Here is a 27094-nt window from a genome sequence, read left to right on the forward strand (position 1 = left end):
CATACCATCTTTTATTTAACCAGAGTGGCGGTTTTTAAACCTCTATTTTGTTTATGAGAAACTGATGTTAGAGAAATAACCTGTCCAAGGTCACCTGGACTAGAATCCTGGCCTCTTGACTCCCAGTCCAGTGTCCTTCCAGGGGACCCCAAAGCCTTCTTCCAAATTAGAAGGTTTGGGGCTAAAGTTAACCCCCTCATCCCATGATATCTCTCTGCCTGGCCTGCTTCTCCCTCCGGGTTCTGAGACCACTCCCCTGTCCCAGCTCCTGCTGTCCCCCTCTGGGCTCAGAAGTTAGCAGATTCTGCCCCTTTCCTGAGGGAAGATGCAAGCCTTACCTTCGTGTCACCAATCCCTTGTAACCCTCGAATGCTGTGTCCACCGCAGCTTTGGAGGTGCACCTGGTGCCTGGGCTGTAGACTGACCAGTCTGCTTCTTCCTTTGCCCCAGCAATGGGGCCACCAGGAGTCACTGGTTCCTTAAGTATCTGGCCCCCTGGGGGCGATCCCTTACTCAGGCTCTGCAGCTGTCCCAGCGAGCTGGCACACTGCTTTGGGGGGTGGGGGGACTGAGGCCAGGGCTGGAGGAAACGTGGGGCATGGGGCAGGCAGGTGGCTGAGGGGGGTGGTCCCGGGGTACCTTTTCTGTTCCCTTGTGCAGAGCTTTTTGTTCTCACTGCTGCCGGGTGGGACCTTCTGAGCTGAATGGCAGTGTGTGTGTGTTTGTGTGGCCAACAGGGCTTGGGGAACAAAGCGACAGGTCTGTGTTTTCCAGGGACCAGGAGGGGGTGAGTTAGGGAGAGTCTGGCAGGTCTGTCATTTTGCACAAATCCAGGGGGCACCGTTCGTGTTGTGCTCTACACGTGGTGCCTGCAGAGGCTGAGTGGCCTCACAGGGCCACCCCAGGAGAAGAGGGGGAATTGTTAGCTCTTTTCCCCGCTCCCGTTTCTACCGCCCAACCCCCCTATTCTGGGCAGAAGGGTAGAAGAGCCCACCCTCTTGTTGCAGGGTGGCTGGAGAGCAGGCCCCCCTACTCTGGGCCCTCCGTCCCAGCTGCCCAAGCACTCCCTGTTCTTTCCTCATTGTCTGTAGTATACCCTCGACCAGCCCACTCAAGGCTACCTTGTAGGGACCTGCTGGTTAGCAGCCCTGCCCTGGACTCCCTCCTGCCCTGGGTTGACCCACACCTGTCATCAAGGGCATGACAACTACTTTTGCTGCATCCCTGGGGGCTGGGATAAGAATAGAGCAGGAACGTCTAGGAGGCACAGCATCTTTGCCTAGGGGCAGATTCCCCAGGCTCCTTGGGTGGGGCTTCCTCTCAGCCCAGGCCTTACAGGGGAAATTGCTGGCTTGCAGCTGCTCTTGAGACCTGCAGGGCTAACAAGGGATAAGTGGGCTGGCCAACAGGGAGGGGCCTCAGTGAGCTGAAGGTCTCCCTGCTCCAGCCTTGGCCTCTCTGGCCCATCTGTCGAAGCTGGTGGCCTGCCAGACACTTTTCCTTCTCTGGAAACCTCCAACACCTGTCCCTGTGGCTCCCCATGGCTCCTGGCTCCTGGCTGGGTGAGACGGTGGGGGTGTGTGAGGATCCTGCTCGATGGACTTTGGCTTTTCAAATCTGGATTCAAGCCACACTCCCAGCATCCACAAGGGGGTCCCACGGATCTTGAGGGCCAGGGGGTGGGTGTGTGTGTGTGTGTGTGTGTGTGTGTGTGTGTGTGTGTGTGTGTGTGTGTGTGTGTGTGTGTGCGTGTGTGTATACAAAGACGGGGATACAGGGAGTGGAGGGGAGAGGCAATCACACAGGCCCAGTTTTGCTCAAAATGCTCCATTTATTGCTCTATTCAATGACCATGAGCAAATTATAAAAAGACACCAAATGTCTCTGTCTGCCGTGGAATAAGTACTTAAAGTCAGCAATAAAAACACGTGGCTCCAAGATAACACATGTTGCCAAAGAGTCATGCATGCCCTGCTGACGGGCTCTCAACACACGCATGGACATGGGACACACGCAGAGCTACACGTGGTGAGACTTCTGGGAGGGATTTCCCACAGTGACACCGAAAAATGTTTCACACATATCTGGGGCCGAGTCCCCACCCCACCCTCGGAGCTCCCCCTCTCCCATCGTGGCCCAGGTCCTCTAGGTTCACTGTTCCCATCTGTCCCCTTCCTCCCTGATGCCTCGCGGGTTGCTCACTGCCTCCTGCAGGCATCTGACACCCAGAGGCCACCCTGGCTGCGATACTTCTCCCACCACCACCACCCAGAGACCTCTCCCCAAGCTGAGATCTTTCTGCCACCCCCTCAGGAGCTCCCTGTGCCTGACCTCCAGGTCCTCAGGCCCCCCGTCCTTATCCTGGTCCCAGTAACTAGGGGCAAAGTGCAATCTGCCTGTTGGGAGAAGTGGGGCTGGGGGCTGGGGGCAGGCACCTCTGCCAGGGCCACTTGGGGGCTGGAGCTCATTACCCTTCTCCCGGGCTGAGGAGACACAGTGTCCGGTACAGACAGCAGAGATGGATGGACAGACAGAACACGCTGCAGCAGGACACGTAGAGTGCGGCACGGAAATGTTTTGGATCAAGTAGCAATGGAACCATCATTAAAAACCGAGGCCCCAGGTCGCGCAGCGTGGGTCAGGCCCTGGGGCCCCAGGCCTGGCCTGGCACACCCCTCCCCCACCCTCCCCCACTCCCCAATATGTACAGTAGGAAGAGCTACGTTGTGGGGGGAGGCAGGGGCCAGGCCCAGGCTGGGGAGCAGACTGAGGAGAAGGAAGCGGGAGGGACAGGGGGCAGGCTGGACCCGAGGCAGGGCCCTGGGTGTGGCCGGGATGAGGGCCCAGACTCAGGCTGGGTGGTACCCAGAGGACCTCGGGGAGGAGTGTGGTCACTCGGGGGACTGGCGGGACAGCTGCTTCTCGTAGAGGCTCATGACGTGGTGCACGAACTGGTACTGCTCACACGTCTGGATCATGCCGCCCCTGCCCGGCAGACGCACAGTGGGGACGGGGTCATGGAGGGACCTGCCCCCAGATCCACAGAGTGCCAGTCATCTGAGGCACATCAGGGACTCTGTGCAGCTTAGAGAAGCCAACCCTGGCCAGCCACTCCCCCTGCCCCTTCCTGTCCCTCCCAGCTCTGGCACAGACAGCAGGGACACAGGTGACATGTCCCCCCCCACTCAGCCCCTGCCCCTCTGTCCACCAGCTCTGTTTCTCTCCCCTCTTCATCCAGCCACCAACTGCCTGGATCCGGTTCCTTTACCCATCTGTCCTCCCTACTTCCTGTCTGCTGGTCAGTCCCCATGGAGTGTGTCCCCTAACCCTCACCCTATGCACACGTCAGTCTCTCTCTGCTGCCCCCAGGGCTCTAGCTCCCCACGTGCTCAGACCCTGCCCATGGGCTGACCTGTCCTGACGGAGCTGGCACGTGGTCTTCAGGATGTCCACCACGCCCTGGTGCCGCAGCTGCTGGCAGCAGATGCTAGTGGCGATGAAGCAGCCTGTCCTCCCAATCCCTGCACTGAGGGCCGAGGGCGTGGGTGGGTGAGGGGCAGGGCAGCCTAGGGCTGGGGGAAGTTGCCCTGCCCTCGTGGGTGTCTGGGAGGACCCACCTGCAGTGGACGACGATGGGGGCGCAGCGGGGCCCCTCCTGCTGGGCTGCCTCCTCCACCTCCTGCACCAGGTGCAGGAGTGGGGGGGCCCGGTCTGGGGTCTTCTGGTCAGGCCAGGATGTGAACCAGTAATGCTTCAGGCCTCGCTCTTCTGTGCCACTCTGTCCAGGACACAGAGGCCCACCCCAGATACACGTGAACTCTTTGAGCCCACAGATCAGCCCAGAGATGGATGGAGGGAAGGAGGAAACACACAAGAGGGAGGCCACAGGGAGTGGGGCCTCGGGCCTCTGCCAGCTATACCACATCACCCAGTGGCACCAGACAGAGACCCGAAGCCAGGTGGGCAGCAGGGGCTGGTCAGCAGCGTCAGCACTGGTCTTCACGTGGGTTCTGCCCCAGCAACTCCAAGATCATCCAAGAGAGGCGAAAAGTCCCTTCTCCAATTCACTCCTGTCTCCTGGTCACCCCTTAACAGCCCAGTCACCCCCCAAGAGCCCTGGGACCCTTCCTCTTGCCTCAGTATACTTCCCTGCCCACCTCCAACCCCAGCAAGTGTTCTCCCCTCCGTGCTATCCTCTCCACCACCACCGCCTCCACTTTGGTCTTTATCATCTCTCAACTGTGTGAGACCCTCCCATCTCCTCCCTGACAGCCTCAGCTCCACAGTGGTCAAAACGGTCTGTCTACAGCACAGGCTGCTCTGCTGCTCAGAACCCTTTGATGGCTGTCATTGCTCTTAGAATCAAACCCACCGTCCCCGGTCTTCAGCCAGGCAAATAAGACACACATGGTTCAGTATCTACCCTCCAGGCCCAACTCCTGCTCCTGTGAACTTGCACTTGATTCTCTTGCACTCCAAATGGTTTGCAGATCAAACCTCTGCTTCCCCCACCTCCTCCACGTATACACACATAGAGCTATTCTATCTTCCACGCCCTTACTTTTACTTTCTCTCTGCCTGGAATGCTCTCTCCACTTCTTTGCTTCCTAGCCAACTCTTACTCATCCTTCAGAACCCCATTCAGCACCACCATTTCCAGGAAGCCCTCCCTAAGCACCCTAGCTGACAAAGGGTCCTTCTTCTGTGCTCTTACCTATTTCTATGTCAGTACTTACCATTTTATAGGTGCTCCTTGAGGAGAGAGTCCAGGCTTTGGACAGCTCTGTGTTCCCAGTACCCAACCCAGAACCAGGCTCAGAGCAGGTGCTTGTAAAGGTTTATGGACAGAAGTAAATACCCCCAAGCCCCAAGTTGTCCCAATTCTTCCCTAACCAGTCCGGCAGCACTGAGAAGATGAGATAGCCCCAGCATATCTTTCGGGGGGAAAAAGGAAGCTGGTTCCTTGCACCCCTGTGTTACCTGGCTGTGGCAGCTACCACGGCCTCTGCCCTCTACCTCCTGGCCCTTTCCGCCCGCAAGCAAGCCTGTATCTTGGAGATGCTTAGTTGGCACCAGTCCTCCAGGGGCTGAGCTCTCCTTGACACCCCCTCTTTCACCTTTTCCAGTGGGAGGGGGCAGCTCAGAGGAACAAGTCTCAGGCCCTTGACATCCTATCCAGACCCTGTGGCTGCCGGCATCAGTGGACCTCCTAGGCTGTTTCTGGATAGGATGTCAGCTTACTGGCATCTAAGCTTATCTTCCAGACTTTGGGTTATTACAGTGGCACCACTTTCCCCAAACATGGGTCATATGATTTCTCAAAAACAGAACGCACTGATTCTCCTGACTCTAAAGGAACAATCTCCTCTAATGCTGAGCCTGGAAGAGGCTCAACCTCAGGGTGGGAGGATGCCTCCCCCCACTCTTTTGGGCTGTTCTGTAATTGCTCGTATTTCGTATGTCTTCTTCTCTTTTTTTTTTTTTTTTTCCTTTTTCTGTGCAACCACAACCTCCCTGTGCAGCCCAAATGCAGCAAGGAGTGCCTGCCCTCTGGTGGACGGTGTCATACTACAGGCTGGAAGCTCAGGTAAAGGGATGTTCTAGGCAGGACCTCAAAGCTCAGTTATAAGGACAGTGCTGGAAGCTGCTGAAGCCCCCTTTTCCAGACAGTCCTGGCCTTGGGTACACTTGAAGCAGAGCTGGAAGACATTATGAATGACAGTGTGGATGGAGAGAACCTAACGATATGAAATGCACTGAGGGTTTGGTCCTTCTTCTGGCCTCCAAGTCTATTCACCACACTCTCCCTCGTCCCTGCTTATCAGTAAATCCTGGGAGTGACACACGCCTTAATTTCAGCTATCATGGCCTCTGGGACCCTGTTGGCTGTGGAGTCCCCCATCTGCCCAGCCCAGTCCAACCCCAGGCCTCACCCTGAGAGCAATGAGTCGGAGCCGGTAATCCTCAGTGTGGATGACTTTCCGCACAGTGATCTCCACGCCGTCGTACACCACCTGCTCCTCCGGCCAATACTCGGTGCACTTCTGCAGGGGCCCAGATCAGGCTGTGATACCCCCAGCACCCCAGCCATACTCTCCCCAATACCCCTCCCAGGCCAGCGGGAAGAGAGGTAACAGGGCAGTAGGTTTGCAGTTAGAGAGTTCAAATCTCAGCTTCCTAACCTGTAAGTTACTTCCCTTTTCTGAGCCTGAGTTTCCTCATCTGGAACATGGAAATAATACCCATTTTGAAGGACTTTTATGGGAGTTCCATTAAATGGGCCGTGATGAGTACAGAAGTAGCCAGCATCAGCCCTGGCAGGCTGAGCAGCAGCAGAGCATCGTGTTTAAGATCCTGAGCCCTGGAGGTGGAGAGGCCACAGCTCCAGGCTCTGCCTCTGACTCTCTGTGTGGCTCTGAGCAACTGACTTAACTTCGCTGAGCCTCACATTTCCTCCCCCTGGCAGGCAGTGAGGTGAACATACCAACCTCACAAAACTGCTGTAAGGATTAATACGGAAACGAGACGCTTAGCTCAGGGCACAAAGCAGCAGACACCTGGTAAGGTACAGGGGTGCCTACCTCGTTCATCTCCTCGATGTTGGTGATCATGACAATGATGGGCGTGTGCTCCTGCCACACCATGCGCCAGAAGTCGCCAACTGTGCTGACGATGGGTCCCTGAGTGGCGATATACACCTTCTCTTCCCCACCGTAGCCCTGCAGCCAGCCAAGGCCAGGCCATCAGGGTCAGAGGCCGTGCTCCTGGCTCCCCACACTCAGGCTCTTCCGGGGGGCTGGCAGGAGCCACATGGGCTTAGGGACAAGCCTAGAGGATGGATCCCATTGACTCGGGCCTCCCTTTCAGGGAGAGGCCATCGGGATGGGGCTACATACCCGGATGTAGTTGGCGTTGATGTAGGAACTCAGAGGGTCGTCAGGGTCTGGTGAGGTCAGACACACTCTGCTGTGAGGGTCTGGGGTGAGGGAGACAGGTGAGGCTGGGATTTAACATATGCAGTCCCCCTGGTGCAGAGCCCACTTTGCCCCATTTCAGGGCACCCATATTTCTTCTGGAACTTGAAGTTCCTTCTTCCCTTGCCCGGAAGCAGAACACTGACCCATCCCTGTGGCCCACTCAGGCAGGTGAGGCCCAGGCTGAAGAGGACAGTAGAGAGAGGCCTTAGGTCTCTCCCTCTGTAGGATCCATGCCGCCCCTTGCCATGTGTCCCTTAAGCTTCCCTGTCCTCACTGTGCCTCATGTTCTGGGGAGGAGACAGCTAAATCTGTAAGAAATTCCCTAGAGGATGAATCCTGGCCAGCAGGGCTGAGTTCGAGTATACACTGTCCCCAACGTGCCGTGTAAGCTTGTAAAGCACATGGCCTTTCTAAGCCTCAGTTTTCTGATCTGTAATATGGGGGCAAAGATGCCTACTTCCTAGGACTGTTGGGAAGACAAATAAGAAAACAGATGGGAAAGTGCAATGTGAAACTGTAAAGCACTTTATAGCTAAGATTTGGGTAGGACGCTGAGGGAGAATATTACCATGAAAGGAGTAAAGTCTTCCACGTCTGAGATGAGATGGCACACACGTGCACAAGGGTTCCCCCCTACCCCCATCTATTCACATGTCAAATCCCACAGCAGCAGATTCTCACAACGTCCTGCCCTTCTTCCTGGGTTTGTTTTGTTCCAGCTACAGCCTCCCTGTATTGACTAGTCTGCTCTGTGAGCCTGCAGAAGCTGGGCTTGAGCCGGCGGATTGTGGGGTGGGCAGGAAGCTGGGGCCTGGGGCCCGGGGCCCGGGGCTCCGGTCTGGCTTTGTCACCAATTGACTGTCTTCTCCCTTCTCTGGGCCCCAGGGTCTCTTCTGTGGAGGGAGGGCTGGACTAAAGGCCCTGCCAGTGTGCCCCATACGGGGCTCTCAAAGGCCGTGTGAGGAGCGGTCAGGAGCCTACACCACTGACCAGTAAGGCTGGGTTCAAGTCCTGGCAGTGTCAGTGTAGGCCATTTACTTAGTCCCCCTGTGTCTTCTCTGTAAACTAGGGACATTCCTTCCATCACAACCTCACTCATCTTGTAAACGTTCAAGAGTAGATGTTAGTGAGTCCTCAGACCCGTAACTCGGCCCAGCATATGGTGAACACTATAGGGCACGTGTCTGCTGTTATTACTACCATCATTACCAGTTCCACTATAAGCTAACAGGTTAAAAGAAGGATCCCACGAAGTGAGAGAGCGGCATGGACATATATACACTACCAAATGTAAAACAGCTAGCTAGTGGGAAGCAGCCGCATAGCACAGGGAGATCAGCTCGGTGCTTTGTGACCACCTAGAGGGGTGGGATAGGGAGGGTGGGAGGGAGGGAGATGCAAGAGGGAAGAGATATGGGACATATGTATATGTATAGCTGATTCACTTTGTTATACAGCAGAAACTAACACACCATTGTAAAGCAATTATACTCCAATAAAGACGTTAAAAAAAAAAAAAAAAAAAAAAAAGAAGGATCCCAAACCCGGTAGATGAAATGGGACATGACACCCACAAAGCCTCCCCTCTCTGGCCCTTTCATGCCCTGGCCCCAGTGCTAGAGGTTTGGGCAGGTGATGGTGGGGGAGGTGGGGACAGGGCAGCTCCTGTGGAGGAGGGAGCAGAGGGGCGTCAGGTATGGGGAAGAGTGAGGGTAAATGGAAGGAGGCTTGGGGTGACCAGCGGGAGAGAGGAGAGGCAGCACTGTGTGGGCCACCTCCCTTCTCCTGGTGGTGCCTGCCCAGATTAGGACTCAGAAGTGGGCACTAGACCCCCTGGCCAGACACCAGGGCCTTTGATATTAAAGAACCACCGTGAGAATGGTGATGGTTCTATTGACCCTACCGAGCGTGGACTCTGAGCCTGACACTGTGCCTGAGCACAGGGGCTCCTAGATCAGCCAGGCCCGGTCCCCTTACTGCTGGGCAGGCAGTCGAGCAGTGTATGGCCTGTGAGCACTGGGGACGAGGGAACAGAGGGGACTTGACTTGGCTCAGATGGAAGAGGGGGCACCTGGGTTGGGTCTGAAGGACCAGTAGAAAGCGGAGTAGGGAGCACCACTCTGTCCAATTCAAGTGTACAGGGCCAGGTGGGAGTTGGGGAGAGATGAGGCTGGAGAGGAACCAGCTGACAAAGGGTCCAATAAACCATGCTCATAAGGCTGGACCTCAACCCAAGGGTTACAGGGTAACAGTGACAGTGTTTAAAGAGGAGAATGACACGATTAGTTTTCTGTTTCGCGTGATTTTGGTGACAATGGTAGAAGATGGACAGAAGGAGAGAATGTGGGACTCAGCAGACTAGTTAGATTACTGTCATGATCCACATAGGAAGTGTCAGGGTCAGAGGGCTGCCCTAGCCCTGCACAACTCCAGGGGGCACTATGTCAACGCAGTCCATGTAAATCGCACCCCTGGAATTGTGCTACATGCAAGTCCGACCCCCCAGAATCACTGGGCAACATGGAAGCCCTCACCCCATAAAAGTAATTTGGCAGTGAAGTTGGAGAGGGGGAGCTAGATTTGAGGGATATTCATTCATTCATTCATACAGGTGCAGCTCCCCTGTATCTTGTCCTCAATGCTGCCTGCTGGGTCACTCTGTACTGGAACTGTCCATGGATCTCTCTCTCACTAGACTGCGAGCTCCCTGTGCACAGAGTCTGTGTCTCTTTCATGTCTGAATTCTCAGGCCCTGGGCATGGTGTAGAATGAATGAGAAAGCAAACCTCTGGCTGTCCCGGATCTGAGAGGGGGCTTTGCCATACACCCTAGCCTGGTCTCTGAAGGCACAGGGTCAATTCTTGTTGGCCACAGAGAAGGTCTCTGTTGGGCTCGGGGACCTGAAGGCTCAGGGCCTGGCTGGAGGCTGGAGTCTTCTCAGGAATCCAGTGGGGACCAAATGGAGTGATGGCCCGGCTCCCATATTCCCCCAGTGGCTATTCTGAGTGGCCAGCAAAGCCCTAGATTGTGGCGTACCCGAACCCCTCCCTCCAGGTTGGGCTGGGTGGGTGGAGGGCGGCAAGAGGAGGGAAGAGGTGAGCAGCCCTGAATATTGCATCCTGGCCTTAAATGGTGCTTTGTTTAACCGGAACTACCTAGACACTGTGTAACCATAGCAACCACAAGTCGATATTTTAAAAGTTAAAAATAAGTCATGACATCTTACATGTTGTTGGAGTTGCTAATGGCAAAACTGCTTTTTTAAAGCCTCGTTACTCCACAAACTGAGTGGAGTAGGTTTGTGGATTTGCTTTCAATATATCACCCTCTATGCTAGCCCTGGGGCCTGGGGCCAGAACTTGGCAGGGGTGACAGGCAGATAGGGGCTTGATGAAAGTTACCTGAAAATGACACTCCAGGGCTAAAAGAGGAATATCAGGTCGCCTGGTCTAACTGCCTTCAAAGGGGGAAAATCCCTATCAGACCTTCCAGGGGACTGCTCATGCAGTCTAGCTTGAATACCCTGACTGATGGGGAGCTTACTACTGGACAGGCAGCTCATTCCCTTATGGGGTGGCTCTGCCTGTTAGAGGACTCACAGTCTGGCCAAACTGAACTCAAGGTAGACAAAAGAGCCCAATTCTGGGGTCACAGGCCCAGTTTGAAACTCAGTTCTGAATGTCTTAGCTGTGTGACACTGGATGAGCCACTTATCCTCTCTGAGCCTAATGTCCTCTCTTTAAAATCTGCCCATTCTGAAGAGACCAAGGATGTGATAAGACTTTTCAGCCACCACGAACTGTCTAGGAGCTGCTGTTATTGTTCCTCTTTCTCTCTGGGCTTCCACAGGGCAAGGGTCTGGAAAGTGCTGTGTGAAGGAACAAGGAGCCCTCTACCCTCTAAAGGGGGTGTTTCCCTTCACTGGGTACCTGCACCCTCCGTCCCCGCTCCTGTGACTGTGGAGGCCCACTCTGGGGTTAAGGCCTTCCTCAGGGTGAAGTGGCACCCAGGTGAGGGGGAGCCTTCCCCCACCCCCTGGGGCAGTGAGTACTCACTGGGAAGGATGGTTTTGTACCGGTTCTTCCGCACCAGCCCAGGGATGTTATACTCTTTTGGATCCACAAAGTTCATGGGAATTTCCTGCAGGAGGAGGACATGGGGGTGTGAGGAGAGGTGGGTTGACTTAAGTGCATGCATTCATTCAACAAACACTGACTATTAAATGAGTTAGTGCACATAAAAAGTATCTAGAACAGACCTGGCAAACGCTGAGTGCATAATAAATGTTATTATCACCATTGTTTATTGGGGGCCAGCCTGGCACATAGTAGACACTCAAAGAAGAACAGAAGAAAAAGTGACCTGGCAAATCACTGCCTTCTTCTGCACCCTGTGCTGCAGCCACACTGAGTGGTTTTACTGACCTGTGTTCCTACCCTGGGTGTCTCTACCTCAGGACCCTGGATAGTGCTGCTGACTCTGTAGTAACATCCACCCCATCCTCATCTTCTCATGTCCTCCTGTCCATCATAAAGCCACCTCCTCCAAGAAGCCTCCCCTGATTCTCCAGCAGGAAAGGAGCCTCCTTCTGGGCCTCCCAGAGTTGTATTTGCATCTCCCAATCACTCTCTATGTCAAGAGTTCCAAGTTGGAACTTCTCTGCCTGGAATGTGAGGTCTTTTCCGATCTGGCCTTTCTTCACCACCAGCTGCTCTGAAGAGACCCACCCTCCAGTTGTGCCCATCTCTTCCTGTGGCTAATTTGTCAGTATCCAGCTAGCCTCCAGGTCTGAGCTCACGGCACCCAGCTTGTGGGGAGCACCGGTCCCACCCCTCTTCGTCACCCCAAATCCTTCCCAGCCTTTAAGGTTCACCTCTTCCCCCCGACCTGTGTTCTCTGGGATGACTCCTCAGTGTCTGTCTTCTCTTCACGCCCCTTCCCTCTGTCCACACGCTTTAGCACCTGACTTCACATGGTTTACAGTGTTCACTGTTTGTGGACACACTAAGTATGTGCTTTGTACGATGAGGATCATAATACTTACCTTCTAGGGTGGTTGTGAGAATCAAAATAAAAAGCACGTGCAGAAGCGCCCATGGAGTGGATGTGTGGGCACCCCCTCTTTCTTACTCTCTGAGCAAAACTGACAATGATCTACTGAACTGGAGATGACAAGGGGATGCAAGTCCTTTCCTCAAGGGGAGGTGTGGCTGTGGGAATGGCAGCTGAGGCTGAGTGGTCGAGGAAGGCTTCCTAGGGGACTCCAGGGTGGGGGATGATGACAGGGAAGGCACCGCGGCGGGGGCGTGGTGCGGGCCCAATTTGAAGTGGACAGTCCCTGCAGGGATGGGGATATAAGTCCGGAAAAGGAGTCTGGGGCTCGCTGAACTCAGGTAAGGCAGGCTGTGCCACATTCTAGAGAATCTGGAGCAACGGGTCAGAGGGTGATGGAGGGCTTCTCAGAGGGGAAAGACATCGGGTCCAGGTAGGGAGCAGGGAGGCCTGGGACGAGGGGAGCTGTGAGGGAGGCACACGGGTTCTCCATCCCTCTGGCTTCTCCCAAGAGGGACTCTCCCCAAATGCTCATGGCCTCTTGCCCGTTCCTACCCACAGAGGTGGGCGAGTTACCCAATGAGTGTGTTTGATTGAGGAACCGGGCTTTTGGACCCCAGCCCCTTCCTTCCTCCTTCTTTCCCGGCCCTCCTGCCAAGAAAGAATTATAGGGCTCCCCTATGAGGTGAGGCCGGCGATGTACCAGCACTGCCCCGGGGTGGGTGGAAAGTTTGTTCACTCTGGTGGTTGGTATTAGGAAGTTCCCTACTGCTACATACCTAATCCTCATGCTAAACCTAGCCTTTATCAGCAAAAATAAAGGTGGTTTTGTGATTTTCCATGTCTTGGCTCCTAACTGGTTGAGTGCTCAGGCAGGTAAAACAGGGGTGTCATTTATGGGCCCCTCAAAGTCCAACAGGAGGCAGCTGGAGGCTGCTGCCTAAGTCTAGAGGGGAGGCGATCAGGACCCCCCCTAAGCCTGAATCACAGAACTGGACAGATTTCAAAGGAGGACGAACAATGTTAGGTGATGTCGGGCAGGGGGAGGGTGGGAAAACGGGAGAGTCAGAAGAGAAGGCTTTCAGGAATTCCCTGGCAGTCCAGTGGTTAGGAGTCAGTGCTTTCACTGCTGGGGCCCAGGTTCAATACCTGGTGCCTCGCGGCGTGGCCAAAGAAGAAAAAAAGAAGAGAAAGCTTTCTAAGTCTTTCTCAGGCTTTCAGAGCACAGTCCTGGATGATAAAGACTTGGGAATGCCACAAACACCAATCACCCCATGGGCGCTTTGCACACGTTCTGCATCTCTTGAATCCTTGCAATACCTCTGTTATTTTTACTCCCATTTTCCAGATGAGAAACTGAGGCCCAGAGAGAAAACAAGACAGTAGGAGAGGTGAGAATGAAATGATGTTCATCTATCAGATGCTGAGTTTGGGGTACCCCGCTCCAAAGCCTTGCTGGGGGGATGAACATGTGCAGAACGGGCTGCCCCCTGCAGGGGAGCCGGCTCAAGGGGACTCACAAAGAATTCTGCCTGAAGCAGGAAGGGGTCCAGGGCCTTCTCGTGAAGCTCTTCGGCCTGGAGGACACGGGAGGCGCTGAGCAGGTACTCGCGGGCTGACTCCTCGCGTGGGGACATGAGATAGCCGAACCCCTCCTCATTGCAGCCCGGGGTGCACATGTCCAGGGTCAGGGAGACGTTGGAGCCCCTCCTGGAAGGACCGGGTAAGGAGGGGTGAGTATCAGGGTCAGGGACGGCCATCAGCTGGGGGCCTTGGAGCAGGAGGATGAGGGAGGGAGAGATGGGGGTGGGAACCAGGTGGGCTCCAGAGACAGGAGTGGGTGTGACATCTCCCCTGACACAGGGAGCGTGCGGCTCAGCCCCGAGGCTTAGGCTGCCTGTGGTGGAGTAGCCGAGTGTGGCCTCAGCCCGGTTCCCAAGGTTCAATGCAAGGGCCCTGAGCACTCTCCTCTGCCACTGCTGGAGGTAGTTCCCAGCCCTGTGGCCCCAGGAAGCTCACAGAGAGGGCGCCTGCCTGGAGCAGAGAAGCAGGGCTCGACCTTCTATATACCAGCCCCGGACCGGCAGTCTGCAAGGACGCAGAATCCAGGAGAGGCCTGGGAAAGATGGGGTCTCAGGGGCAGCACAGCGGCAGCGAGGATGAGCAGACGCAACAAACCCTACTGTGTTCAGGGCACAGCACGGGAAAGCCCTCGTTACACGGAAAGGGGATCTGAGTGCTACAGCGGGGACGAGAATGGCCCAAGCACACAGTGAGGGGGTGGCAGAGGTGAAACAAAAAGCTAGGTTTTCCGAGTCCTCATCCAGTGCTCTTTCCATGACATCATGTGGGCATCTCAACCTTGGTGTGATCTGGCTTACCCAGCCAGGCCCCCAAAAGAGAGTGCTGACACCTCCCAACGTGTGCTCTGTGGAACACTATGAGACACTATAAAAGAGAGCTAGTGGGAACCTGTAGAGCACAGGGAGCTCAGCTCAGTGCTCTGTGAGGACCAAGATGGGTGGGATGGGGGTGGGGTGGGAGGGAGGTCCAAGAGGGAGGGGATAGATGTATACATATAGCTGATTCACTTCACTGTACAGCAGAAACTAACAACATTGTAAAGCAACTATACTCCAATAAAAAATAAAAAAAAATTGAGTTCAAACCAAAAAAAAAAAGGGTTCTGTGGTCAGATGGTTTTGAGGAATGCCACACATTACCCTTAGTCAGTCTACAATGACTACAAGCACGTTAAAGGTCCTGACAAGTCCTGCAGTAAAGAAACCTATCCAAACCACAAGTGTATGTGCGAGCATGCACGCATGTACACTTGTGTATGCCCATGTGTTTGTGTGTAGTAACAGCATTTCTTAGCATTCACCTTGGGGCATCCTGATCTATGTGAATCAGACCTGAAGAGGATGTGTCTCCACTGGTGGGCTTATGAGCTCAGCTCTTCCCTGGGCACTGGGAGGCAGAGTCAGGCATCTGCCCTTCCGATCGGGAGCTGAGAGCTCCAGGGACCACAGAGCCCACCTCTCCACTGGACCCACCTCTCCTGCAGACCCATGGCCTTGACAGTCAGTGAGGCAGGGTCGGCCTCAAGCTTGATGTCCATCACGCAGTCAAACACAGGTGTCTCAGGGACAGGGTCCAGGTCCAGGAAGTCATCCTCGACCTTCTCCTCCATCCACTCAGAGTAGGTGAAAGAGGGCTGACGGCTCACCGACTGGCGCCTGTCCTCGGGGGGCAGCGGGCTGGGTGGCTCTGCGGGAGTTCTCAGGAGGTGCCACACCTAGTTCGGGGCATATGGCATCATGGCAGCCCTCCTGGGTGAGGGGGTGCCCATGGAGTTGAGCCCCCTGCTCCTCCACGTGTCTGGAGCAGCCCTACTCTCCTGGGAGCTGTCTGCATTGCACCACCCCTCACCTAGATGAGAGGCTCCACCCCTGTCATGTCCTCCCAGCCCCCTCCACCTCCAACCCTCAGGTTCTTGTGGATTGAAGCCTTCTTCGTGGGGTGGGGGTAGGGTTCCTTCTCCAGTCTTCTCCCTGCCTCAGCCCCTTTCCCCAGCCAAGAACGCTGCAAACCAATTTTGAGAAAGACGGCACCTCTCCCCCCAGGCTGGGCGCATTGGTGGAAGGAGACGGGTACCCCATCCTCAGCCCTACCCAGAAGGTGTAGTCTGTAGGTCAAATGGGAGAAGGTGGGGATCGGGCCTCAGGGTCACGGAAGAGGAGCACGGAGGCTGGTTCAGGAGGAGTCTTACCAAGGTGGTGATGAGGACCACGGACAGAGAGACCAGCAGCAGATTAGGGACGTCCCAGGTCCCAACAGCCAGCCAGGCCTGGAGAACAAACAGGTCAGGGTGATGGGGGGGTGGGCAGAGTTCTCATGTTTCAACAGGGATAAAATCAAGGCTCTGAAAACTTTGGACCCGGTCTGGGTGGGGGACAGGGAGAAACACTTCAGGGGCCAGTAAATACATCCTGAACTCAAAGAAGCCCTAGGCAGGGGTTGGTGGGACTGGAGGCCCCCGAGCATTCCCTCCTACCCTGGGGCTCCCTGGAGCGTACTCACCGAGGGTCCCAGCTGCTCCAGGAGCGTGAGCACGGAGGAGATGAGGTCTGTGGCATTTTGCGACCAGATGGGGCCGTAGCCGCTGAGCCAGAGCATCCCGCAGGCGAGCTGGGGCGGCCGGGGGCAGCACGCTGAGCCCGGAGCCTGGGCTCCTTGCTCCCATATATCCCCATCTCCCCACCCTCGAGAGCTCCCCTTCAGCCTCAACCTGGCCCCCCAAGGCCCAGACTGCGCAGCTGGGGCAAGGGCCTGGGACCTCTCCCTAGAGAAGAGCTGACTCAAGGGAGCCAAGAGAAAGCCCTTCCCAGAGGGGACCCTGCCACCCCACCAGGTACACATAACAAGGAGAGTCTCCCAGAGATGCCTCCAGAGACAGGAAGTCCTCAGAAGAACCCCTGCGGGGCCAGGGGGTTGGGAGTGGGCCTGTGTTCCTACTTCTGAGGTCAGGGTGTGAGGGGTTTATGGCTCAGAACTCCAGCCTTCTCCTCACACCAGCCCGAGGGCTGGAGTCACGAGGGACGCCACGGAGGCCCCTCATCCTTCTGTGTCCCCAGGCGGCCATCTCGGGGAGGAAGTGGAGGCCGTCCCTCAACCCGCCCTCCCTCCAGGCCCCGCAAGGCCTGTGATGTCCTTACCAGGAACTGGGAGGCAGCCAGCAGGCACAGGCTGCTCCTGACAGCGAAGGAGGGGCTCCTGGCGTCTCGAGGTGGTGGCTTCTGAGCTGTCTCTGAAGGCGGTGAAGGAGACGGGGGCAGTGGCACCTCTCTCTGCAAGGCCGTGGGCCCCTCGGCCTGGTCCAGCGCCTGCATCCCTACCGGCTGGGGGACACCTGCGGAAGGCGGACACGCGGCCGGTGATCCGGGCCCTGCCGACCCCGGCGGACCGCTCCTTCTGGGGCTGCCGTGGCTTCCTCTCAATCCGGGATCAGTCAGCCTGGCTCCGCTTCCAGCAGTCACCCTCGATTAGCAAAGCAATACTCACCTACCTTCGTCAGAAAGAGCTAAGTGTGGGTGGACAAATTATTTCTCTTTGATTTCTCCAGTAACAGAGTTAAAATGGCAGGAGGTTTTTCAGGGAGTTAACATCGTGGTGTTTACACAGCTTCATTCTTTTCCCATTCCTTAAGGAAACGAAAAACCACCACCTCAAACTCAATTAAGAGAGAGAGGGAAAAAAAGGTACGGCATGACCAGGCCGTGACCCTGAGCAGCCCACCCATGCCTGCCCTCTGGGTTTTCGTCTCTCATGCTCTGCGCCCCGACTCAGTATGTGTGCCGGGGGGGAGACGCCGGACACTTGACAAGGTCACAGCCCCGTGCCCCTTCCCCACCTCAAGACCCCACACTGAGGGGGGATGGGGGTGGTCAGGATGGTGTGGAGGAAAATCTCGGTGCAGCAGAATTGATGTCAAACGTCTAAGATCCAGTTCTGGGTCTATCCCTGGTTGTGTGACCTTGGGAAAGTCACCCCCTCCTTTCTGGACCTCAATTTCCACACCTCGAAAATGGGGGTTGGGGGGTCTCCCTTGGTTTTCTTTTTTAAAGTTGTTGCTGTTTTTGATGTGGACCATTTTAAAAATCTTTATTGAATTTTTTACAATATTGTTTCTGTTTTACGTTTTGGTTTTTTGGGCACAAGGCATGTGGGATCTTGCTTCCCGACTAGGGATCGAACCCGCGGCCCCTGCATTGGAAGGCGAAGTCTTAACCACTGGACCGCCAGGGAAGTCCTCTGGTTTTCTAACTGTGCTTTAAGGAGCCCTGGTGTTTTCTCAGGTGCACCAGGTACGACCAAGGGCTCTGGGTCCCTGTGCCTGGGCCTCAGCCGTGGGAGCTGTTCAATACCGTTCCATATACTGGGTTTCCTCTAAGATGATTTCAACACAAGGTTCCACGACTAAACAAGTCTGAACAGCACTGGCTTGGATCTGATGCCCTGGTGGAGTGTGGAGATTCCAGCAGCACCACCGCAGTGAGCCCAGAGGTTGGAGCTCCCCATTTAAACCCACACCGTCCAATCTATTGCCAAGAAGAGAGGCACCGGCAAGACGGACGTGTACGGCTTGATGGTGGGGATGGGACGGTCCACATACCACTGTGTATATATATGGGACAATGGACTCCTTTTCTGGTTGGGAGACAACGGAACACCCACAGCCAAGACCACGCGAGGCCAACATAGTTGTCTACATGCTCGCTTGGTTACGTGACAAGTATTTGCTGAGCATCTCGCATGGCCTGGATCAACAATGCGGTGATCCTGGGGATACCTGTATTTCTCTCCCAGGCTCCTCCTTCCCAGACCTGACCCTGTATAGCTCCCTACCTGCTGTGGTCCAGCCACACTCTTTGGCAGTTCCTCGGGTAAGCCCACACCCCATGTTTTGCATATCCTGTCCCCTCTGCCAGGAACATTCCCCCAACATCCCGCTCCCCTCAACTGTCCCCAAAACACTTTGCCAAGTTGACTCCTAATCATCTTGTAGAACTCAATCAGCTGCCTCCTAAGGGAGGGGCTCCCCTACCACACACACTCAGCAACCCACATCCCTCCTTCATACGACCAGCAGCAACAATACACCTGGCGAACACACAGCCCTGCTTTGAGTGCTCTGCACGTTAATCTATTCACTCTTCATGGTACCCTATGAAGTTGGCACTACTATTATCCTCATTTTACAGAAGAGAAAGATGAGGTGCAGAGAGGCTAATAAGTGGTTGAGGTGGGTTTGAAGTGAGGCACTTGGACAGGCTCTGAGCTACAGTACACTCACTCCAGTCTGTCAAAATTATTTGTTGAATATAATCTCCCCCAGTCTCTGTAAGTTCCACGAGGGCAAGAGCAGTATTGGTTTTGCTCATCCTGACTGTCCACAACATGCAGCGCTAGTCCTGGCATGTAAGTCTACAATCAATATTTCCTAAATGAGTGAATGATGATGGGTAAGTGATAAACAAGGATAATAATACATTCTTTGAAAAGCTGCGATGAAGACGGTAGATCCTATAGATGAAACATCCAACTTGGCACCTGGCATCTAGCAGTTGCTCAAGAAACATCAGATTATAATAATGACAACACGTAACTCCTGCCTTCAAAAGGCTCAAGTCAGCTGAGTAAAACAGACCAGTGGATGAGTGTTTACAATACAGTGCATTACGTGAAAAATCTAAGTGCTGGTAGAGCCTAGGGGCCTCTACCTTTGCCCAGGGAGGCTATAGTTACTAACCACAAGAGCAGATATCTCAGATCCAGCCGCTGCTAAGAGATGGATCACGTAGGAAGCCAAGAGTTTCCACTATTGATAAGCAGAGGGTTGATTACCCGAGTGGTAAGTTCTCCACCCACACCTTCAGAAAAAGCAGTCGATGTGTGATGGCAAATACGGACAGGTAGGAGGGGTACAGCTCAGGGGCCACCTGGCTTGGCTCGTAACACACACTGTGGACTTTGGGCAATCCTTTCTCCCCCCTGGGTCTCAGTTTCCTTATCTGTAAAAGAGGGAGAACACAGTGCTTCTTAGATGCTTCTCCCATCCTTAGAGCAGAGGGGACATGGGTCTTTGGGGAAAAACAGCAAGTCACATGATCCTGGACTTTGCTGCTTTGTTTGAAAATTCATGGGTGTTCTTTATTCTATTCTATGGCATATCTGTGCTTGTTTTGATCTTAAAATAATGTTTTCTTTTTTCCTCCCAAAGCTTGGAATCCAATTTATGCTTCAGGAAAATGTTCTACATTTATCCTGTGGCTTTGCCCTCAGGGGTACATGCACCCCAGTCTGAGAAGCCTGGAACCTGCCTGCAATAAAACGTCATCATGCTGCCGTTAGTAATGACTCTGTAGATAAATATTTAATAATGGGGAAAGAAATTTCGATGGTGTGGAGTGAGAAAGGCAAGGTTACAAAACAGTCTGCTCTCCTTGGCCTTAAAAATTAAGAAAGTATATAAAAAGGTGGAGAATCCCCGATGAAAGACGAGAGGCTAACTCAAGTGGTGCTTGGAAAGCGTGCAGCACACCGGACGCCGGGCACACAGGAAGTGTTTAATGAACACCATACACGGTAAATGGGAAGAACAGAAGACAGGTAGTAGTAACAATAGTTCTTTGGAGGAGGGTGAGAGTAGAGTGATTTTTTTCATTGTTTACATATTCTTTATTTTTATTTTTGGCTGTGTTAGGTCTTCATTGCTGTGCACAGGCTTTCTCTAGTTGAGGCGAGCGGGGCTACTCTTTGTTGCCGTGCACGGGCTTCTCGTTGCAGTAGCTTCTCTTGTTGAGAAGCACGGGCTCTAGGCACGTGGGCTTCAGTAGTTGTGGTGCGCAGGCTCAGTAGTTGTGGCTCGCAGGCTCTAGAGCGCAGGTGCAGTAGTTGTGGCGCACAGGCTTAGTTGCTCCACAGCATGTGGGATCTTCCCGGACCAGGGATCGAACCTATGTCCCCTGCATTGGCAGGCGGATTCTTAACCACTGCACCACCAGAGAAGTCCCTGTTTATATATTCTAAATTTCCTCCAATAAGTAAACAGGCACATACGTATAGAGATAAATATATATGTATATACATATACACAAATTTATTTGTAGTGAGGAAAAATATTTTTAAAAAGAGGGCACTGTTCTGAGTTCAGATATTATGAGGCCTGCTTAATATTCCCAGGTTCAGGACCCCAACTTTCACCTGTCACACCTAAATGGCATGTGGGGGGACTGGGAGAGATTGAGAGTGAGTGCAAGTCTCTGTGAGACCCACCCAGCCAGAGAGCAGCCACTCAGAAGACAGGCCCCCTGACATCACTTCTGCATATGAAAGATGGCAGGTTAACAGCCTGGCACCTTAAGGGGGCAGAAGAAAACCTGCAGGCTGGCGGGGCCCTGTATGCACCTCTCAGAGACAAGGGTGGAAGCTGTTTTTTTGTTTTTAAACCCACAGGGTATCTGGCAGCCCTGGAGGCTGGATGAGTCCAACTGAGTGCCTGGTAGATGCCTACCTTTCAGAGCAGGGTTTATTTAAAAGCTTTTCTGGGCAGAAATCTAACATTTCTTTACTCAGGAAGATACTTCTTCTCACACACACTATATTCTGCCTGTAATTCTGGAGGGGATCCACGGACCTCAGGTTAAGAACCCGTGATCTCAGGGGTGGGGAGCGGAGGTCTGTGATCAGGTGGTAGAAGTGGGGAGGTAGAGAACTGGGCTGATTTTAGTCTCTGCTCATTCATGTGTGAGTCCGACACATTTATTGAGCACCGATTATATATCAATACTTTGCCAAGCACCAGGCTAGGCTCTGTGGATACAGCAGTGAACAACACAGTGCCCGCCCTCATGGACCACAGAGGTCCTGGGCTCCTTTGTCCTTTGTCCTCCAGGTCCTGCTCCTAGAGATCACGTCAGCCCTTCTCCTCACCCTGCCCACCCTTCCACTCACTGTCTTGCTCCGGAATGAGAATGCCAGATCTCTTGGGTAGGCTCTGTGCAGCTCCCAAAGCGCTTGTGCGCACGCAGTTCCTTTTGCTTCTCTGTGAGGTAGACATTGGCATCATCAGCCCTGTTTTGCTGGTGAGAGGCGGCTGCTTGTGTCAAGGACTGGCTTTTCAGTAGTTCACAGCAAGGTAGCTGCTTTGCCATGCACGAAGCCCTGACTCAGAGGCACCTTGCTGACAGTGACAGAACACTGGGCTCCTCTCGGGCCTGCTTCCTGCATGGGGTGAAAGGGATTTTCCAGGCATGGAAATCGGGCTGAGCGAGGTTCAGTGGCTTGCCCAAGTACGTGCAGACCCCAGATGCAAACCCAGGCCTTCCTGACGCCAAGTGGTCTTTCCGCTTTGCCAAACTGCTTCTCAGGAGAGGTCACTGCAGCAAAGGCAGGGAGATGATGAGAACCTGGGAGGGAGGGAGTCCCTGTGTCTGGGGATCCTTGAACCCTAACCAGCTGCATGGGGGTGGCGGTGCAGCTTTTGTGCCAGATCCCGGCTCCTCAAAGGCTGTATCTTATGAAAGGAAGGAACACTGGAAGGCAGGCACTCTGCATCCTGGGCCAGAGCTCTAGGGGCCCTGGGTAAGGCGCGCAGGCAAGTGGCCTTGAGGGTTTACCCTGGGCATGTGGAAACACCACGATCCCTCTCCCGTCACCTGGCACCCAAATCCCACCATTAAACTCTGCAGCCACGGTGTGCCCCGGGGCCGGCCCCGCCCGAGCCCGAGAACATGGCTGTTCCTGTTGGTGACTCATCCTTGGAGCTGCCAGCCGCGGAACCGGAGCCGGAAGGCTGGCCCGCTTCTGTTTACATGAGGAGGGAGCTCTTGTCCCATTCAGCTTTTCTTCTCTTCCCAAACGTGGCCAGGAGGGACCTCCCCACCATGCCCACGTAGCCATGGGGGCGCTGACCAACAGAACATCACACTCAGCCCTGCCCGGGCTTCTAGAACCACTGATGGGCAGAGCCAGACCAGCCTTGAGGGGCATCTGGTCTAGTCTGCTGGTTTCTCAGATGGGGAAACTGAGGCCGAGAGGGAAAGTGGCTTGCTGTAGGTCAACAGTCAGCCAAACGTAGAGCCAGGACCACTGAGGGCTAACACGTACTGAGCGCTCACTGAGTGCTTCACGTATATTAACCCATTTAATCCTCACAACAATGCTAGAAGGTACTGCTCTTACTCCCATTTTACAGATGAAGTAACTGAGGCACACGGGCGTTAAGTCGCTTGGCCAAGTCAGCTAACAGTAGGCAGAAGCTAAGACTAGAACCCGGGCAGCCTGCGGCCAGAGCCCATACCGTTAACCAACCCACCAGATGAGACTAGCTCAGGTGATCAGCTCTCCACACCACAGCATCTTGAAGAAATCTCCAACACTCCTGACCCTCCATGTGTTCACAAGTACAGCGTCATCTCTGTGGGAGATGGTGCTGGGCTCCACAGCCCATCACTGTGTCTGAAACCCCACCCTTAGACACAGACACTTGTTTATAGGATTACTGCTCTTACCTCACTGTGGGGATGGAGGGGAGTGGAGGCGGCGGGGGGCCTGTCTGCAGACACCTGAGGGGGGTGTGCTAGGGAAGGGGGCACGTCAAGAGCTGAGAATGGGACCAGTGTGTGGAGGCTCTTGGGAGGCAGATTTCCAAGTACCTCAGAGACACTATTGGTTTGGTTCCAGGCCGCTGCAATAAAGCAAACACCGCAATAAAGCAAGTCACACGAATTTTTCGGTTTCCCAGTCCATACAAAGGTTACGTCTGTACTCTACTGTAGTCTATTAAGTATGCAGTAGCATTATGTCTAAAAGAACAATGTACACACCTGCATTTAAAAAAACACTATTGGAAAAATGGTGCCGACAGACTTGCTCAATGCAGGGTTGCCACAAGCCTTCAGTTTGTGAAAACCGCAGTATCTGTGAAGCGCACTCAAGCGAAGCGCAATAAAAGGAGGTACCTCTGTAACAAGAACGATCTCTAGGACCCGGCCCTATCCAGCCAGCACTGCAGCTCTTGCTGTCCCTACAAGTGCCTTGTTTCTGGGGAGGAAGCTCCTTGGGGGGACTCCTAGCCAAAGCTCTGGAGTCACCCAGACTTAGCTTTGAAGCCCGACTGTGCCACTTACCACCTGTGTGACCTTGGGGAAGTGACTCAATCTCTCCTCTGGACAACAGATCCACTAAGCCTTGCTGGCTGGGGTCTGAGGATGCCATAAGGTAATAAATGCCCAGTGCTTAGCCTGGTGCCTGGCGCACGGTGAACGCTCGGTAAACAGCAGCAGAATTGAGAGAGGAGGGGGAGGAGGGGAGGGGAGGGGAGCATGAGGGACAGGCAACAGGACCGGGTCCCTTTCATCTGCCAGGTGAGCCCCTCAGGAGGACAGTGGGTGCCCTGCCCCCACGTGGGCGAGGGCTTTGAGGCTGCCGACTGGCACCTGGGGTCGGTGGATGGAGTGGGCATGGGCCGGGGGTTGAGGAAGTGGGGCAGCTTTGCTCTCTCAGTTAATTAAATCTGAAATGCTAACAAGCTTTCAAAACAAAAGGCAACTCAAGTACTCTTTGGATGGGGTATAATAAAATGGTTCTATCTGAAATTGCAAACAGCTTTGTTGCTGCAAACAAAGGCTCAGTTCTTTGTGCTTCTCTGGAGCGGAGGCCCAGAAGTACAAGGGTGAAAAGGGTCAATGAAACTCTGAGGGTGCAGCTACCCCCTCCCCCCAGCCCACGGTGAGAACTAAAATAACCAACGGAGAGGCCCTGGGCAGTGGGTACCAGAGGTCCCTAGTGCCTGAGACTTAAGCCCAAACATGTGGGGAGGGAGGGACAGAATTGGGAGAGCCTCTTGCTCCACCCTCCCATTTTACAGATGAGGAAACTGAGGTCCAGAGAGTAAGAGGCAGAATCAGGACTGGCACACATGTCTTTAACCCTCTGGTTCAGTTTTCACTCGTTAGGCCAGCATGGGATGTTTCACAGGGGCTGCCTGTGGGTACCTGAAGGTCTGAGGCCTCCCTCCCTGACAGCAGAAGGCTGGGTCCTGGTTTGGGGTTGCTTGGTGGGTCCTGGTAAATGCTCTCAGAGGTCTAGGAAAGTCCAGGGGATAGGAGGTGAGCAAGAGCCAACCAAGACTCCCCAGGACAGATGTGCTGACAAATTCCAACCCTCCAGGGGCTGTTGCCCTCAGTAACTGGGGAGGCTCACAACACTGGCAGTGTCAAGAGGCCTGGGTAGCAGTTCTAGCTCTGTGAGGAGTGGGCTGTGTGACCCTGGGCGTCTCACTGCCTTTACGGGCCTCAGAGGCCTTCTGTAAATTCAGAGTGTGCCTGGGGGTCTTTAAGGGCCCTTCTAAGGCTAAAGATCCACTGTTGCCTTTTTTAAAAAAACAAATCTGAGCCCCTGCTTTAGTTTCGTTCGATGGCTTCCCCTTGTTCTTAGAATAAAGGCCCAAATCCCTGCCACGGCCATCAATAAAGGCCCAGCATGCTCTGTCCCCTGCGTATCTCCCCAGCTACCACCCACACCGTTTCCTCCTGGTTCTCTGTGTTCCAGATCCTCTGCTGGAACCAATCCGGGAAGTAGAAAACTCTGGAAATGCGTGCTTCTGCTCCACAAAATTCTTACCTAGTCCTAGGAAACACATAAGCTGTAAGCCAAAGCGCCCTCCTGTGCTATCTGCGGTGGGGTGGGAGGAGCGGGGCACCTACATTCCCATCACTTGGGGAAGCTGGTAGGCCGCGTCCAGGGACACACTGGGGAATACTCTGCAGCCCTTAGAAGCAAAGGATCAGAGGACATACGGCACCATGGAAGGACCTCAGAAACACGGCTGAGCGAAAAGAATGAGACCAAACACAACACAATAGACACAAATTTTAAAAATATATACACACGACATACTGCCACTCATTCTGCAAGAGCACACAGAAACGCACAAAATACGCCTTAAACACGTTAGAACACACTAACTGTGGAGAGAAGGGACCTGGCGGTGGGAGACAAAAGAGAAAAAATCAGTGAATGAAACCAGAGAGGGGCACTGCGGGGACCCGTGAAGAAAGCGGGGCCACAGAGGAGTATGACTGACAGCTCTGAACCTACCACCAGTCACTACCCCCTGCTCCCCCAGGTAAAAACAAAACCAGTTGAGTTGGAGGGGGGGCCAAGGTCCAATGGGGAAAGAATGAACGAAAGCAGAGGACCCTCCATTCCGTCTGTGTCCTGGAACTGGGAGAATTACAGAGCGAGAACTTGTTCCTCCTGCCCTGGGAACGGACACCCACTGAAGGACTCATGGACTTAGTGAAACAGAGCTGCCTGTCAAGGACCCCTGAGTCTCCCCTTCTCTGAACTGGTTCACCAACATGACATGACATGAGTCATTTAGTTGGCTTTCTATGGGGTGGGGGGAGGGATTCCATGCCTTGGTGACTGTCTCCACCGATGCCCCCAAAGGATTAACCAGCCCCCATTAAGATCCCTGGGGTTGGGTCAGCCCCCGACTCTGTGCCTGCCCTGCTGAGCAACCCAACCTGGAGGGAGGTGACTCACCCCAGGGGGCCCCCATGATCCCCAGCTACCACTCTTGCCTGGCGAGGATTAATAAATATTTTCCGGTGGCCAATCTTTTTTTTTTTTTTTTTTTTTGGCCACGCCGCGCAGCATGCAGGATCTTAGTTCCCCGACCAGGGATCGAACCCACACCCCTGCAGTGGAAGTGCGGGGTCTTAACCGCCAGATCGCCAGGGAAGTCCCAGATGGCCAATCTTTTAAAAATGATTTTGGAAAATATGAGGGGGAAAAAACCCATAAAAGCATAAATGAACCCCAAGTCATCCATGATCCTACCACACTGAGAAAGGCACTGGTTTCCTTTAGATATATTTTCTAGTATTTTTTTCTCTCTCTGTGGGTGGATTTTTTCGCCCACCATTCTGTATACAGTTGGCTCTCTGTATCTGCGGGTTCCACAGCTGTGGATATGGAGGGCCAACTGTACAGGCATATCCTGAGAATATGCCTTTTTGAATTGCAAGGATTCAACTCTTAAGCAGTATGGTAGACAGCCTCCAGGGGGCCCTAGTGATCCCCCTTTCCTGGTATTCACACCAAGGTGCCAGACATGTAAGAAAAGCTTTCTTGGACCTTCTATTCCAGCCCAGCACCCGGTGAATACAGCTGAGTGAATGACCTCAGTTGAAGCCATAGGGAACAGAAGAACCTCCCAGCTGAGCCCCTCATGACCCTCTGAATCATAAACAAATAAAATGGTGGTTGTTTTAAGTGAGTAAGTTTTGAGACAATTAGGCAGCAATAGATAAACAAAGCACATCCTGAGACTTGAAAAGAAGAAATGAGCTTAAATGGAAGGAAAGAGGTTGTTGTTTTTGTTTGTTTGTTTTTAAGGTATAAAGAAGTTCCTGGGAGTTGGGGTATTTAGTCCCTGGGCCAAGTCAAGGAGAAAGGTGACAGCATCTGTCACTGCATATCTTATACAGTGA

The 27094-nt window shown here is 54.0% G+C and overlaps 1 protein-coding gene across 1 annotated transcript in view; it reads right to left on the reverse strand.

The window, feature by feature from the left end:
* Positions 1-1823: 1823 nt before the first annotated feature.
* The window catches only part of PTPN5 (protein tyrosine phosphatase non-receptor type 5), a 55028-nt gene continuing 29757 nt past the window's right edge, over positions 1824-27094 (reverse strand). Inside the window, exons 4-15 of the mRNA XM_060017341.1 lie at positions 16748-16941; positions 16113-16220; positions 15802-15879; positions 15086-15327; positions 13550-13739; positions 11033-11117; positions 6897-6976; positions 6582-6719; positions 5934-6044; positions 3618-3778; positions 3413-3526; positions 1824-2985 (exon numbers count right to left, since the gene is read on the reverse strand). Coding sequence (XP_059873324.1) covers positions 2892-2985; positions 3413-3526; positions 3618-3778; positions 5934-6044; positions 6582-6719; positions 6897-6976; positions 11033-11117; positions 13550-13739; positions 15086-15327; positions 15802-15879; positions 16113-16220; positions 16748-16941 — 1595 coding nt within the window. The 3' untranslated portion in view covers positions 1824-2891. The remainder of the gene's footprint in view (positions 2986-3412; positions 3527-3617; positions 3779-5933; positions 6045-6581; positions 6720-6896; positions 6977-11032; positions 11118-13549; positions 13740-15085; positions 15328-15801; positions 15880-16112; positions 16221-16747; positions 16942-27094) is intronic.

Source organism: Delphinus delphis, chromosome 8, assembly GCF_949987515.2.
Source record: "Delphinus delphis chromosome 8, mDelDel1.2, whole genome shotgun sequence".
NCBI lineage: Eukaryota > Metazoa > Chordata > Mammalia > Artiodactyla > Delphinidae > Delphinus > Delphinus delphis.